This window comes from Suillus subaureus, assembly GCF_016647635.1.
Source record: "Suillus subaureus strain MN1 chromosome Unknown BJ212scaffold_52, whole genome shotgun sequence".
NCBI lineage: Eukaryota > Fungi > Basidiomycota > Agaricomycetes > Boletales > Suillaceae > Suillus > Suillus subaureus.
In genome coordinates, this window is record NW_024538608.1 from 142,661 (window position 1) to 156,274 (window position 13,614).

At 46.4% G+C, this 13,614-nt stretch overlaps 4 protein-coding genes across 4 annotated transcripts; 1 reads left to right on the forward strand and 3 right to left on the reverse strand.

Annotated features, from left to right (window-relative positions):
• Window positions 1-742: 742 nt before the first annotated feature.
• On the reverse strand, window positions 743-4,610 carry BJ212DRAFT_1391472 (uncharacterized protein). Its single transcript, XM_041337032.1, has 7 exons — window positions 4,151-4,610; window positions 3,914-4,077; window positions 3,225-3,851; window positions 2,886-3,156; window positions 2,620-2,837; window positions 2,044-2,561; window positions 743-1,993 (listed from the first exon to the last, which is right to left on the reverse strand). The coding sequence occupies exons 1-7, from the start codon at window positions 4,477-4,479 to the stop codon at window positions 1,034-1,036; spliced, it is 3,087 nt and encodes a 1,028-aa protein (XP_041187308.1). The 5' UTR covers window positions 4,480-4,610; the 3' UTR covers window positions 743-1,033.
• A 38-nt stretch (window positions 4,611-4,648) lies between these two features.
• On the reverse strand, window positions 4,649-5,594 carry BJ212DRAFT_1391480 (signal recognition particle SRP9/SRP14 subunit). Its single transcript, XM_041337033.1, has 5 exons — window positions 5,535-5,594; window positions 5,407-5,479; window positions 5,279-5,352; window positions 5,238-5,255; window positions 4,649-5,180 (listed from the first exon to the last, which is right to left on the reverse strand). The coding sequence occupies exons 1-5, from the start codon at window positions 5,556-5,558 to the stop codon at window positions 4,905-4,907; spliced, it is 465 nt and encodes a 154-aa protein (XP_041187309.1). The 5' UTR covers window positions 5,559-5,594; the 3' UTR covers window positions 4,649-4,904.
• A 3,855-nt stretch (window positions 5,595-9,449) lies between these two features.
• BJ212DRAFT_1283557 (uncharacterized protein) lies at window positions 9,450-10,735 on the forward strand (the record flags this gene model as incomplete). Its single annotated transcript, XM_041331767.1, has 7 exons — window positions 9,450-9,525; window positions 9,581-9,699; window positions 9,750-9,911; window positions 9,981-10,056; window positions 10,119-10,253; window positions 10,309-10,490; window positions 10,544-10,735. 7 exons carry the CDS (start codon window positions 9,450-9,452, stop codon window positions 10,733-10,735), a joined length of 942 nt encoding a protein of 313 aa, XP_041187310.1.
• A 652-nt stretch (window positions 10,736-11,387) lies between these two features.
• Window positions 11,388-12,702, reverse strand: BJ212DRAFT_1283488 (uncharacterized protein; the record flags this gene model as incomplete). Its single annotated transcript, XM_041331761.1, has 7 exons — window positions 11,388-11,609; window positions 11,664-11,845; window positions 11,906-12,040; window positions 12,093-12,168; window positions 12,238-12,399; window positions 12,450-12,568; window positions 12,630-12,702. The coding sequence occupies 7 exons, from the start codon at window positions 12,700-12,702 to the stop codon at window positions 11,388-11,390; spliced, it is 969 nt and encodes a 322-aa protein (XP_041187311.1).
• Window positions 12,703-13,614: the final 912 nt, after the last annotated feature.

Sequence of the window (13,614 nt, forward strand, 5' to 3'; positions counted from 1 at the left end):
CGGCAACATGACTCGGAATCCCAAGGTGACTGGAATACGTAGGATTGGGTAGATAGAATAGACTTCAAGAGCCCAGACGCCCAAAGTAACGGGACTCGGAGAGGAAAGGGAGGTCGATGGATTGTGGATGCATAACAGCAGTGGGATATATATCGTGGAACTCAGGCTCGGTGGAACGTGTGCCCGGTCCAGTAACAAGATCAAGATCAACTCCGACTGGTGGAGCTGGCTTGCCCGCAAAAGCCTTCGGTCCTGAGCGCTGAGCTTGTGACCAGAATGACTTCCTCAGTTAGCCTCTTTTGTGGGGAAACTAAGGTGAACCTTAAATGTTTCACATTAAATCAATGCTCAAAAGGCCTGTTGCTACGAGGACATTGTAAGGAACCATTATTGGCAACAAATCAAAACGAATCCTGTAATAACATGGCATGAGGAATGTATGTACTGGATTAGCCGCAGTCATGATAGGCGCCGTGCTCATCGGCAGGAAGTTCAAATGGCGGAAAAGACTCACCTTGAGAAACGCCGAGGAATCCCAGACTGTCTGCTGCATCACAAGCCTCAGCCTAGTATAAATCGAATGATGATTTCTCATGGTGGCCATTTGGAAGACGATAAGCGTATGGTTCTCTGATCTCTTTAATCCGGAGGCCTAAGGCCTAGGCTGCCAGCATCCCGGCAACCGGCAACTTGCCACAATGGTCTTGCTTCAAGTTGCAATCAAGTTCTAACTTCGACTCCAACTGGTTATTGAGATATTGCCATCCTGTATATTCAGCCTGAACTGGTCAATTTGATCAGCAATTCAACTAGGAAGTCGGAGGGCCGGTACGAATGTGCTTGGTATAATATACTAGTCAGATATAGCTAAGTCAGGAAAAGTGGAGTGTGTTGTCGTTTCTACATATGTGCAAAACTCTGAGAAGATCCGAATTATGTTACCATGTCAGAGTATGTGTAAGTCCCAGAGATGCACGTCGGTGGGCATGTATGGGTCCCACCATGACCACACACTGCGCCAACTTGAACACTCTCAAGTTGACCAAGGATTGGCCAGATAATTGGGAGTCTTCTTCGGGTCCCCAACAGGAATGCTCCAGGGATCTCGCCCCATACCCTGCAAAGTTATCGTCCCGTCTGTTCCGCCAAACGAAAGAGACGCCGAGGTACCAGCAACTGGAGGTGTCCTATGTATGTTATTCGTCGATCTACTCGAGTTTCCAAACGAAACTGCGCTACCCGCAAAGGGATTTCCAAATGGAGGATGTCTGTTCTCTGGTAACGGAGGAGACCATATCGACGTCTCACTTCTACCAAAAGATATCTGAGGAATAGAAGTATGGGGAGAGGTAGCTGAAGAAGGATAGCTCAGATGATCTAGGGAGCCAAGACTATCTGCAACTGGGGGCATGCCCTGGTCGTCATCGACGTCATCGCCAGAATCAGGCACATGGTGGAGTGACAGCGAGGTGGCGAATGTAGCGCTTAAGCCAGCGCTTGAGTGAACATCAGCCACATATAGACCCGTAGGGTTGGCAACGTGTGTGGGTGCAATTGTATAGGGGGGTGGAGCAGATTCTGATTGTGATGCAACTAGGGATGAGGAAATTTGGGAAGGCTGAGGAACCTGCATTTCCTCGGGAGTCTTCTCCGATTGGCCTATCATATCTTTAATGGCCTTTAGATCAAATCCTGCATGAACAGGGATGTCGGTGGAAGAACTTGGTGATCGGCCACCGGAAGGTCGTATTGAATGAGGGTTAGTATTCTGAGGTGGAGTTCCCGTGGACTCGCGAGGTGGTTCGTCGTCATCATCAGTCGGTTTCCCTAGTGAAGGGGGCTTCCGCCTTGAAGAAGCAAAAGAAGCTGTTGAGGGTGGTCTCGATACTGGTGTTGGTGACGTTGAGGATTTCTTCTTTCTAGAAAACCACTTCTTTTTCTGTGTATGGTCCCCTTCTTTCACAACGACCCTCTCTTCGTTGAATTCAGGTTCCTACGAATAGTAATTAGCAAAGAGCCGGCCCGACAAAATGAGACACGTACAACGGGCTCATCGAAGTAATCACACGAAACGGGGAAGCCAAGCTGGTCTAATATGAGCGGCATGAATGCGCGATAGCTCATATGCCCTGAAATTTTATCCGTAACATCGACATTCTCTAAACCTGGCACATTCTCGATTGGCCGCAAGCCTGCAACCGTATTTAAACCACCACTGGTTGCACGAAATAGGTAGTTCAGGACCCAGTCATGTCTCGCAAATCCATTAACAAAGCGCCCCGAAACAACGCTGCGGGCATTGCACCATGTGCTCGTCGACGCTGTTAATGTGGCTCCGAGGAGGAAAACGTCTTGTACTATGCCAAAAGCTTTTGCCTTGGCGAGATCGAGGAGGGCGTAGAAAATGACACGTGCGCCAAGAGAGAACCCAATGAGTGTGATAGGTCGAACGCCAAGATGTCGATGAATAAGGAGCTGTGCAAGAACACTGCCAGCCGCCCGGGCACGGTCGAGCGCATTATTCCAAGGATTATCAATCAGGTAACCAAGTTTTGTGAGAACTGATGAAGTCCTGATGAGCTAATCTCTTTAGAAAATGCAAATCGACATCACGCCTACTGATTGGCCACTGGAGTCCGCTCATCAGCGCAGTCATCACTGTATGCTGGAGTACAGTCTGAACTGTTTGTGATAGAATCTCCCCGGTAAGAATCTTTAGCGCACTACCGGTTTCTTGAATCATCTCAGGCTCCCAAAGTATACTGAATACATCGCCCACAATAGGATCCAAAACACTAAAAGGTAGGCGGACATCATCAAGCTTGCCATTCATGAATCTACACAAGTTTGAGGTTCGATATACCCGTATTTGAGGATGGACGCACCCAGGAACGGTTAGGATGCAGCTGACACGCTTGTTATTGTGCAGCGGTAGCACATCAAATATTCGTACTTGTTGCGTACGTCGGGCCATTCCTTGAGCAGCGATCCCAGACCCAGTCAGAACTCCTCCGGTTGTGATTACAGCGGCCCCACCGGCCCCAGCAAGGAATCCTGTTGTCCCAGATATGCCGACAGCGGTAAAGGCTGCACCCAGACCAGCACCAATAACAGGCGCGAGAAGTCCCGCAGAAAGTCCGATAACTAGACCACCACCTATGTTCAAATGCGCGGCAACTTTATTAGCACATCTTGCACATCTTGATCGGAATAAATGAGATCACCAAGTGTAGCCAGGCCCATCATCATATACCGCCTCTTCCGCGCAGCCTTTGACGATCCCTCAATAATCTCCTGATTCTCCATCTTCTCGACGCCTTCTTGGATCTCAAGCGCCTCCGTTACGCGCACCTCGAACTTGACTACATCCAACCAGCCAAGTCCGAGCTTGAGAGCCACACTCTCCAATAGTACACGTGATCTTGCGTCGTAGACACTGTCCGCAATGAGTATAAGGAATAGGTCGCACAGAACGGTCCACCGAATATCAAGTGTAACATCTTTTTCAGCGGATGAAAGCGTCGTAGTGACTCCCATCGATGCAGAATCAACAGCAGTACCCTCAAGAACTTTGGCCGTAGTCTGAAAGGTCCTTTGAGTGGTCGATGAAGGTGATGTTGGTGTCTGAGGAGGACTACGACCGTCCGACACCAGGCTGGAAGGTCGAAGTTCATCGTCTTTAGAGTTCCGCCTGCTTGTCGTATCTTTCTTCAGGCCTTGAGCTTCAGCCTGCCGCCGTGCTTCAACAGGGTCGTATTCGGGGTTAGCAACGGTATGAGTTGTCATTAGCGATGGTACAAGATCTATCGCTTGCACACCATGCGCAGCTAGGCTGTCTATCATCTTCTGCTCTGATATAGCATTTGAGCATATGTAATCCCACTTGTTGGACTGAAAGGATGCGTGAGATTACCTGCAGTTTCAAGTTCCATGTGGTAATAGAGCCGGCCCATGATCTTCATCGCCCATAGCTCCATATCTTGGAAAGATGATTTGAGCTCCTTTCTCTTAGTCGTCTTGAGCTTCTGCACCATTTCTTTCGCCGTGAGGGCGCAAACACCAACAGTAGGCAATGCGCTGTGCTTCGGTCAACATATTCTTGGTCGCTTGCATCTGGTTGAGCGGGGTCATAGCCTTGTCCTCGTCAAACAGGTATCGTGTGCGCAGGTGAACCTCATCTGCCTCATCCTCTTCATTGACCCGCAGTCTAGTATACTCGTTCTCATTCTGATCTGTCTTGGAGCGCCATTCGACACCCTCGTCGTCGAAATCGATGAGGTTGCCAGTTGCATTACCGGCTGTTGATGCAGATTGCAACGGTTTCTTTGATGAGGGCATGTAGTGATATTTCTTCCGATCTTCTTCGTCAAGACCGCCTCCGAAGTCATCCTCTTTGATGACTGGCATTTCCTGCCATCCTTCTTCATCGTCGTCGTCAAAGGAAAATGGTTTCGTAGGATGAGTAGCTTCCACTGGCATGTTGGAAGGATGTTTTGGAATGCTCAGATCAAAGACATCGAACTGGGAAATGAAGGGGAAGTGATGACCCTATGACGACAAGTATTCGTCCCTCTCCAAAGAGGTAGTACGTACTGCCAGCTAGACAAGCCTTACCTTACCCTTACTTCCCACGCTCTGCACCGGGTTTCGACCAACTCTTGCCACACACTTGTGAAACGTAGATATGAGATTCCCCTCAGCTTTCGAGTCTTCCTTTCGTGTTTGGATGATGAGCCAGAAGCACGCAAGGTCACCCGTCCGCGTTACTGTCAGCGAAATATCAGATCTCATCAAGATCTCAAGCAAATTCCGCATGAACATCGTATCGGTATGGTCGACGTAGTAAGCAGACAATTACAGCGTACAACAAACTTTTTCCAACAGTCACGCTTACAATCAATCCCTCACTGCTTTGTTCGCGCCTCCTCCCTCTTGGCTGCGCGCTCCTTCATGTCCTCATGCTTAAGGGCTGCCTTGACTTGTCGTTGCCTCTTGCGTCGACCGTTCCCTCGTTTAGGTCCATTGATAACCACCGGATCTGCCATGCGCTGCTTTTTTTTGGCGAGTTGTTCGGCGCGTTGCTTTTCACGTTTTTTGTCGCGCTTGCGAAGGGTGATCATGGATGCTTTGAGTAGGGCACCGTAAGCAGAGTGGAACTTATCGAGGTCTGTTGATAAAATCTACAAAGGTAATGTATCTTGAGCGTAGTGAAGCCTTGCAAAGGATCCGTTATGTACCTTAGTGGAGAACTTCACCTCTTGCCATCAGTGACACGGACAATACAGGGATATTCTCTACTCCCATCGCTCCCATCTTCTTCTTTCATTACAGTATCATCACCATCATGAGTTACTACATATAATCAGAAAGGAAGTCAAAATAACAGAGCAATAGATCAAGACGCACATCGCTTATGAGTGAGCCATATCGTGCCCTTGTCTTTGGTCGATTCGAAGAGGGCGCCCAGCTGCTGGAGAAACTAAACACTGCTTGAACGATCACACTAACAACTGTAATAAGGCAGATGAACGCACTGTGTGATTGTCGACGAGCTGCATGGGCCTGATGCAGCTCGAGCGTCGAGAACATGTTCATTAGGTGATCTAAGAAACGGATGGGGGTCACAATAGCCAAATAAGGACAAATAGGGGGGTTTTGACACTGGCCACCCCACTTACACCGCCTTCGCTGCTTCATCATTAACCTGCGATCACAACTCTATGATTCTCATGTCTTTTACACTAGATCTATATTCGAACGTGCAACATCTCCGAGGGAATTATTTACGGGGCTCCTGATGCACCGCTTTGATGGTACTGTTATACTCATAGAGTAGGCCTCAGAGTGGCAATACTTCTGCCTGGAGCTCAAGCTCTTCCGTTCGTAAGTTTACCGAGCGCCTTGCAAGAACTCGGACGTGACATGGAGATCCCCTAGCTTTATGTGGTTGAGTAGCTGCAGGATACCCGATAGTGTGTCGGGAGCTTTTCAAGCTCCGTGAATGACGCAGCGTCTGATGTTTTGCTTGCACAGAAACCAGTTTAGTACATATCCATAGGCTACCGGCTCCAGTGATACCTCTGCAGGATAAAATATGAGCGATATGGAAAGGTACGACAGTAAACTGGAACCTGCTGATTCGAGCTGTCTGGGACTCTGTTTTGTGATGTGTTGGCGGCTAAAACTTGAATGTTTTGAATGTTCTAGCTTTGTCTTCTCCCTCCACCACAGGGAGCCTTGGCCGGATGCTCCTGAGGCCAGCCTGAGTCCTGCGAATAGAATTATGCACTTCAATCACCTGCAGACGTACATGCACATTGAACCTATCCTCACCCTCTTTGACATGCTCGTCTTTTCGTTCTCCTGCTCTACTTGCGACTGAGCTGGCTCTCTCCTTTGTGATATGGAGATACACGTCCACACCTCGAACATCTTCTCTCCTGTTTTTGTGTAGGATGGCATGCATCCCGAAATGCTCAAGCGACATACATCTACTTGCTCACAGCCATTCTACGAGGCCGTCCTTGAGCATGAACGAGCGACTAGCGTCTCCTTTCGTCTAAGGTCTGTATGGGGAGACTAATCAGGGCTAACCACCATTTCAGTGATTCATATATAGTCTCTACAGATTGTCTGGTTGCTGACAATTCCTTCTCTGCCCCGATTTTGATACGGTAGTTTTACCTTATCCCAACAGAAGTCGAAAGGAGATCCCCGTTACTTGTATCAGCTGAATTTGAATCCCACGGATCAACAGATAACATCCCGTGACCTTTGCACGTACAATGTGTTCTCGAAGCATTGAAACATCAAGCTGATCTTGCTTGAATCTAGGGGAAGATGTTATTTTCTGATGCGATCGTACTGGCGATCAGAAGTTGCAGAAGATTCGCATCTCGCTACTTCCCGAACCCGCAAGTCACGTACTGCTTATGTAGTACACGATCACAGTTAAGCAAATGATTCAGACTGGAGTCTCGACCACCTTTCTTACGCCGTATGTACTGTAGTGCAGTGGTATCAACAGTGAGGGTATGAAAAATAATTTCAAGCAGTGCCCGGGACGGAGATCGCTGTCCCATCCTTTTCAAATATGTCTTTGAGCCGTTCTATATCAATGCTCTATTAGTTCAAGATAGGGTACATCTCTGTTTGTATGGGCGTCCGTGATCTGGCCCATCAGTAAACCGGTGAAACTCAGATATTCCCAGGTATGGTACCTGTTTCCTCTACATGACGTTACAAAACAATATACTATCTCTGGCCCAGAGTTGCAAAATGTTCCGAGCAGTTTTTCATAATACAACAACTACACAACATTAAAATAAGGAAACAGTAGGAGTACGTAGGATTTTATACAGACTTTAAGGCTATGTAAAAAAAATAAAGAAATTTGTCAAGGCTACGTTGCCAGAGAGAAGCCGGTGCGAAACAGCGTTTGAGCACAGAGTTGCAAAATTTCCCACCCGCATAGAAGTCATCGTGTCACACTATGTCACGCTGCAGTTTTAATTCTCCGATGAACGAAACCGGCGCATTTGACAAGGATTCCGAAGGCTTTCGTTCAGCATTGAAACTCGTATCTCTAACATAAAAGTATGCTTTTGTACTGTAAGGTATTAACTAGATAGGTATAATATATTATGGGTGACATTCAAGAAAGCCTCTGACCCACTTCTCGTGAGGCTTAGTTTTGCCATGACACAATATGGCTGCCTTGCTTCAAATTGTGCACTTGCTGAGTGGATGCCCCATGGAGCTGAGTAATTTGATCCAGTCAACAAGCACATTGTCCAATTCCAGTGATAGGAGCTGTTGCTCAATATGAACCTTGTGGTATGACTGACTCTTGCCAAGATACCACTGCTGAAGGGTGTCGTATGGGACTTTGTGCTCTGTTGCAACAGTGCGAACGTTAGGAGAAGGAGAAGCATGTAGAATAGTGCAGGCATGTTGAATCTTATCTTCAAGCTCTTGAGAAAACTTGGAGGGTTGGTTTCTCTTTGGCATGTGACCAGCACTGCAAGACTGTTCACAGATATGAGTGAGTGTGTGCACATGTGTTAGCTGAGTTGCTGAGTGGTGCTTTACAATTCTGAACACAAGCTCACCCCTCCTGTCACGTTTTGCATCTCGATAGTACAACATTTATGGCTCTCAACATAACACAGTTTTCATGTCAGAAAAAATTAGAGCAGTGCTAGAAGGCAATGTAGAATCACTAGTAAAATTTTTGAATTTTTTGGCGCATGTAATGGCTCTCCTCTGACAGATTGGTGCAGAAAGTGCATGTTCCACACTGTATTTCGCTGCTGCAAGCACTTCCAGTTCATTTTTCATGAAATGAAAAATAAATACAGCAAGCTATATACTAATCATCCTCTAGAATCATTGTGCAAAGGAAATGAGTGGAAGATGAGCGTGCTACATTGTGATTTGCAACTCTGGGCCAAAGATAGTAAAGCAATATATAGGTCCAAATCAAGCATGAATTGGGGTGATTACATTGCTTTGGATTGCTATATATTACTTTGTATCGTAATATACAGGAAAGAAGCATTGGGCTTACAAAATACTACAAGATCTGGGAATATTTGAGTCTCATCGGTTTACTGATGGGTGAACAGGTTTCGCCATTTACTTTTTAGGTGATATTGTGCACCCGTATCTCGACAACCCTTGGTTTGATCACCCGATGGAGAACAAAATTTGAGCAGGCGACAGACGTCTGAAGATGGGTGGTGCTGAGGAAATGCTTGGTACGATCCTTCTCAGCTTACGTGACATCGGTATTATTTCGCTTTTTGCGGCGCGTCTCGGTTGTCTGTCTATTGTGGGCCAGCGCCGCAAAGTCCGTCGAAACATGTCCGTGATATCTAATGATAGGAAACGAAACCATGGATATCAGCCCAATCATATCATTCTGAGTTCGTAAGTACTGTTAGTCGGTTCCTTTTCTGCCTGATTGAGTCATCGAAGTATTTTCAAACTTGGACTATAACCACTGACCAACGTAGGTGGCCAAATATATCTCAATTCAACTCATTTCACCTCGAGGGCTCATCCCAGTTTTGCATTTTCCAGGGACTTTCATTCACTCGGCTTGCGGAAGACAAGAACGGATCATAGTGATACTCTACAACTTCTGATTGCCACGACTTATCGCATTATGCCGTTCTCCACGATCAGTATCACGGATCTGTTGCTTCAAGAACATAGTATAGCAAATATTACGTGCACGGGTGTTGGGGAAAGCCATTACATGATGTTATCCATCTAATGGACATCATCCCGGGCCAGGTTTAGTATGCACCAGAACTACAAGACTGTGCACCGGTGCCATTCACCGATCTCTGATGTGATACTCCTTATCTCAAGCTTAGCCACATCGTAGTCTTATAAGACATGGATGATTGGCGATGCTACCCGTACTGCCATACATTCTCGCCATGAGTTCAGCAGACATTGGCATGCCGCTGGATACCGCTACCATCATGTCAACAGTTCTGGAAGGCATTTTATACGGTGAGTGTTGCAATGAATGTGCCCACTTCATGCCCATCAAACTAGCATTTTTTAGGCTTTTCAGTCCTTATGTTTATAGGTACCATTTGGATATTCACCTACAAAAAACGCATGGAGAACGTCAATCAGCCAGTCGCTGTGGTTGCCGTATTGCTATTTTTACTGAGCACTACGGTTAAGTTCTTGTCGTTTAATTCCGATACCATCTACTGAAAACTCCCAAGCACATGGTCATTGAAATTATTCGTGTCGAAGATGGATTGGTGAAGTCTCGCGACACTTTCCCAGGTGGCCCAGCGGCATTCTTCGCAGATGTTAAACAAAAAATGTATGTGACCAAGAGTGCGGTGAATCTCATGCAAACTTTGCTAGGCGACGGGATAGTGGTGGGATCAAAATTTCCCTTGCCAGCTCGACACTTTTGTGACTTACAAAAATTCCCTTCCTGACAAAAGATTTATCGATGTAACGTCGTTTGGAAATCTGTCCGGGTTATTATCCTACCATGCATGATGTGGTGTGCTGTTGCAGGTTAGGTTGCACAACTTGCAATTATACTCAGGAAGTTTGCTGACGTTCTAGTTGTTTCGAAGTGTGTGGGTCTTGTAAGGTCTATTACCTTTCACAAACGCCGACAAGCAATGCCAAAAGTCTCTTCACTGACGAGACTGGACGTTGGACTGCGGCGTTCATTACTTTAACTTTTGCAACCAACTTGTTCAGTTCAGGTAAGCTCCGCGTAAGAGCGATGTTGAGATCTTACATCAACTTAAATTTGTCCAGGATTACTTGCATACCGTATCTGGACGATCGAACGCAGGGTCTCTACAGTTCGCACTAGGAAGGGTATTATGCCTATTTTGCGCGTGCTTGTGGATGCTGCTATTTTATACTCCGTATCCAATTGCTCCGCGATAATATGTTTTGCCCGTTCGAACAATGGCCTATATGTCATAGGAGACATGGTAATTCCGCCGCTAACGCTTATTATAAAAATCATTGAACTTCGGTCAACTAGATCAATCCGACCATCTCGATTGCCTTCTACATGGTGTTTATTCGCATCGCAATTAATAAAGATACTCAGGAATTTATCTCGACTGTCTGTGTAGGGACAGGTGAGACAGACCGAGGGATCCCACTGCATTATCCTATACAACCTTTGCGGACTAGTAGTACTGCATACAAGCAGGATGATACATCCTCCTGAAATAGCGATGTGTATATTACTGTAGTTCTCCAGCCTGATATAAATATCTTCCATGCTCTCTTGGCTTCGGACGGTGGCTACCTCACTCTAAGCCCTATGAGGAATGTCAAAAGATCTGACTGTACTTTAGCTTCTACTGTTCTGAATCGAGTTAGAGATAGAATTATCTGCGGAAACAGAAATTATCAACTTGTGGCTTAGCTGCTTTTTAGTTAGTCGTCAAAGATCTGGTGCACGCAATTTGGCTTTGCGCCCTGGACCGGCAGTGTGCTGCGTCGGAGCACCATTCGTCACGGTCTTGTAATTGACAGATCTGGATAAAGTACATAGTCAGACCCTCCCATTCCTGCATTCTGAAGTAGCCACTGTTTGAATTAGGCTTGTCATATAAGGATAGCTGTATATATAGAAGTATACGTAGCTAGATAAATATGCTATCTTACGCATGAAGAGGCTCAGACTAGGAACGGGAAAGAGACTCAGTCTTAAATTAAAAGACTGAGGGAGATTATTCGAGGGGAGAGTAATTACTAGACTGGTTGAGATGGAGAATCAAAGGTGGACGTGTATGAGGCGTGTAACGAAGAGTGAATGCGTACCAGTATATAAAAGAAAAGGATGAGTACGCACGAGAGTGACATCTAGAATCATCCTAATACGCTAATGAATGTGTCTCTACTTTTGGGCTATCACCCAAGGAGGATTTGGAATCATTCGCCTTGCGTATAAACGGCTGCATGGGATGTTGTTGCAATTTTCTTCGTTCTGTCTCAGTGGCCCCTCTACAGGCAGTCGAGCGGTAATATTGATTATTTTGACTGGTCGCGATGCGAATAAATACCATGTAGAAGGCAATCGAGACGATCGGGACGATCTAGTTGATCAAAAATCAGTGATTTGCGATGATAGGTTTCAACAGCGGAATTACCAAGTCTCCCATCACATACAGACCATCATTCCAAAGGGCAAAACATATTATTGAGGAGCCAAGCGCCGCAGAGTACAAAACAGCAGCATCTATAAGCACGCGCAATATAGGTACTTTGGGCTTCGTAGTGCGCATTGCATAGACCTTGCGTTCGGTCATCCAGATGCGATACGCCAGTAATCCTGGACAAATTCAGGTTGGTATAGGGTCTCAACATCGCGCTTACGCAGAGGTATGCTCACCGGTACTCAACACATTAGTTGCAAGTGTAGAGGCAAGAAAAGTAGCGACCCAATGACCAATCCTGCTAGCGAAGAAATTTTCGATTTCGGCAGTGGACGCTTGAGAGAAGTAGTAGACCGAACAAATGCCAGAAGCTTTGAGATAACATCAGAGCATACGACTTCCTGGGTGTGATTGCAACCTGACCTGCGACACCACACCACATCATGCATGGTAGGATAATAATCCAGGCAGATTGCCAAACAACGTAACATCGATAAATCTTTTGCCCGAAAGGCAGGTTCTATAAGTAAAAGAGGATCTGAAGCTAGCACATGAAAATTTGACGCACCACCACCCCGTCGCCAAGCAGAGTTTGCAAGGTATATATCGCATTCTTGATTACAAATGTATCTTGGGTAACGTCTGCGAAGAACGCCACTGGCCCGCCAGGGAACGTGTCACGATACTTCACCAGTCCACGTTCGATGTGAATAATGACTACAACTATGTGCTTTTGAGGCTTCAGTAGACGACATTGAATACAAGCGAGGAGAAGCTAACCGCGGTACTCAGCACGAACAGCAGGGTAGCAACTACAGCGATTGGCCGATTGACATCCTGCTTATGTCGTTTGTAGGTGAATGTCCAGATGGTACCTAGACACATGAGGACTGAAAATCCTGAAGAACGCTGGCGAGTCAGTCACCTGGGTATGGGACGGGCAAACTTATCGTGACACACCGTATAAAATGCCTTCCAACACTGATGACATGACGGCAGCGGCATCCATCGGGATGCCTGCCAATGAAACCATGGCGAAACTGATGCCTGGGGATGTATGACAGTGTGGGTAGCTTCGCAAGCTCCATCTATATCGTTATATAGTAGAAACAGCCAGCTAAATCAGAGAGTGGCTAATTGTAACAATGCATGCTGCAGAAATTTTGGTTTCAGTTTTAACAAGACTTGAACCGAGACCCCATGGACCAGCACTCAACACTATATCAAACAGATAACATCCTGCCAGGCTTGCTCTCTTGTGAACTTACTTCCTGTACAAGACATTAGGTATAGTCTTGAAACACGATGTATGGTGCTGGTCTCTAAGAATGACAACGACGTTATCATAGCAATCAGAACAAGTTGAAGTGACTGAGGATATAGTACCGCATCTTGGTCCTGCTACTTCCCATACAATTAATAGTACATCGATCATAATGAAGGAAATGATTCACGCTAAGTGAGGAGTCTCGACCATCTTCATTCGCATACACTGATGGTCTGCCTAGGCCCTAGGAAAGACTAGTAATCAGCTCGCTTTGTCGCTACATAGTATCGTACCGCGCTATACAGTACTACACAACGATTAGGTGAGCTGGAATAACTCTTTCGCAACGCCTTGTTCGACCACATGGACACTGTTGTGACCAATTGTTGTGTGGCAAGGCGAGTACTGATAAAGCTGGGTAAACACACGGGAGACCAGACTAGCGCTGAGAGAATCAGAGGGACCCAGGGTGTATGACAGTTATCTTGTCAGATTGCAAATGTGTATTTGAAGGGTGAGTCTGCACTAACGTATGTGGCTTTGGGGTCACCCGCGACATCTAACATGGTGACCAAGCATACCACTGCTGGGTACAAGCTGGTTACAGTGCTTGTCACGATCATAGTAACTTTGTGGTGAGCCTTCGTCCTTCCATATCTACGACGCCGCCGACTCGTG

Bases quoted from the DNA above. Each gene is read 5' to 3' on its own strand.
- BJ212DRAFT_1391472 (XM_041337032.1), bottom strand. From the start codon at position 4,479: ATGCCAGTGGAAGCTACTCATCCTACGAAACCATTTTCCTTTGACGAC. The intron at 3,157-3,224 runs GTGATCTCATTT...ATTTGAACATAG, and splicing joins GATGGGCCTGGCTACACTTG to GTGGTGGTCTAGTTATCGGA. The intron at 2,562-2,619 runs GTAGGCGTGATG...GGACTTCATCAG, and splicing joins CGGACTCCAGTGGCCAATCA to TTCTCACAAAACTTGGTTAC.
- BJ212DRAFT_1391480 (XM_041337033.1), bottom strand. From the start codon at position 5,558: ATGCAGCTCGTCGACAATCACACA. The intron at 5,480-5,534 runs GTGCGTTCATCT...AGCAGTGTTTAG, and splicing joins AGCTCGTCGACAATCACACA to TTTCTCCAGCAGCTGGGCGC. The intron at 5,353-5,406 runs GTGCGTCTTGAT...GATTATATGTAG, and splicing joins ATGGCTCACTCATAAGCGAT to TAACTCATGATGGTGATGAT.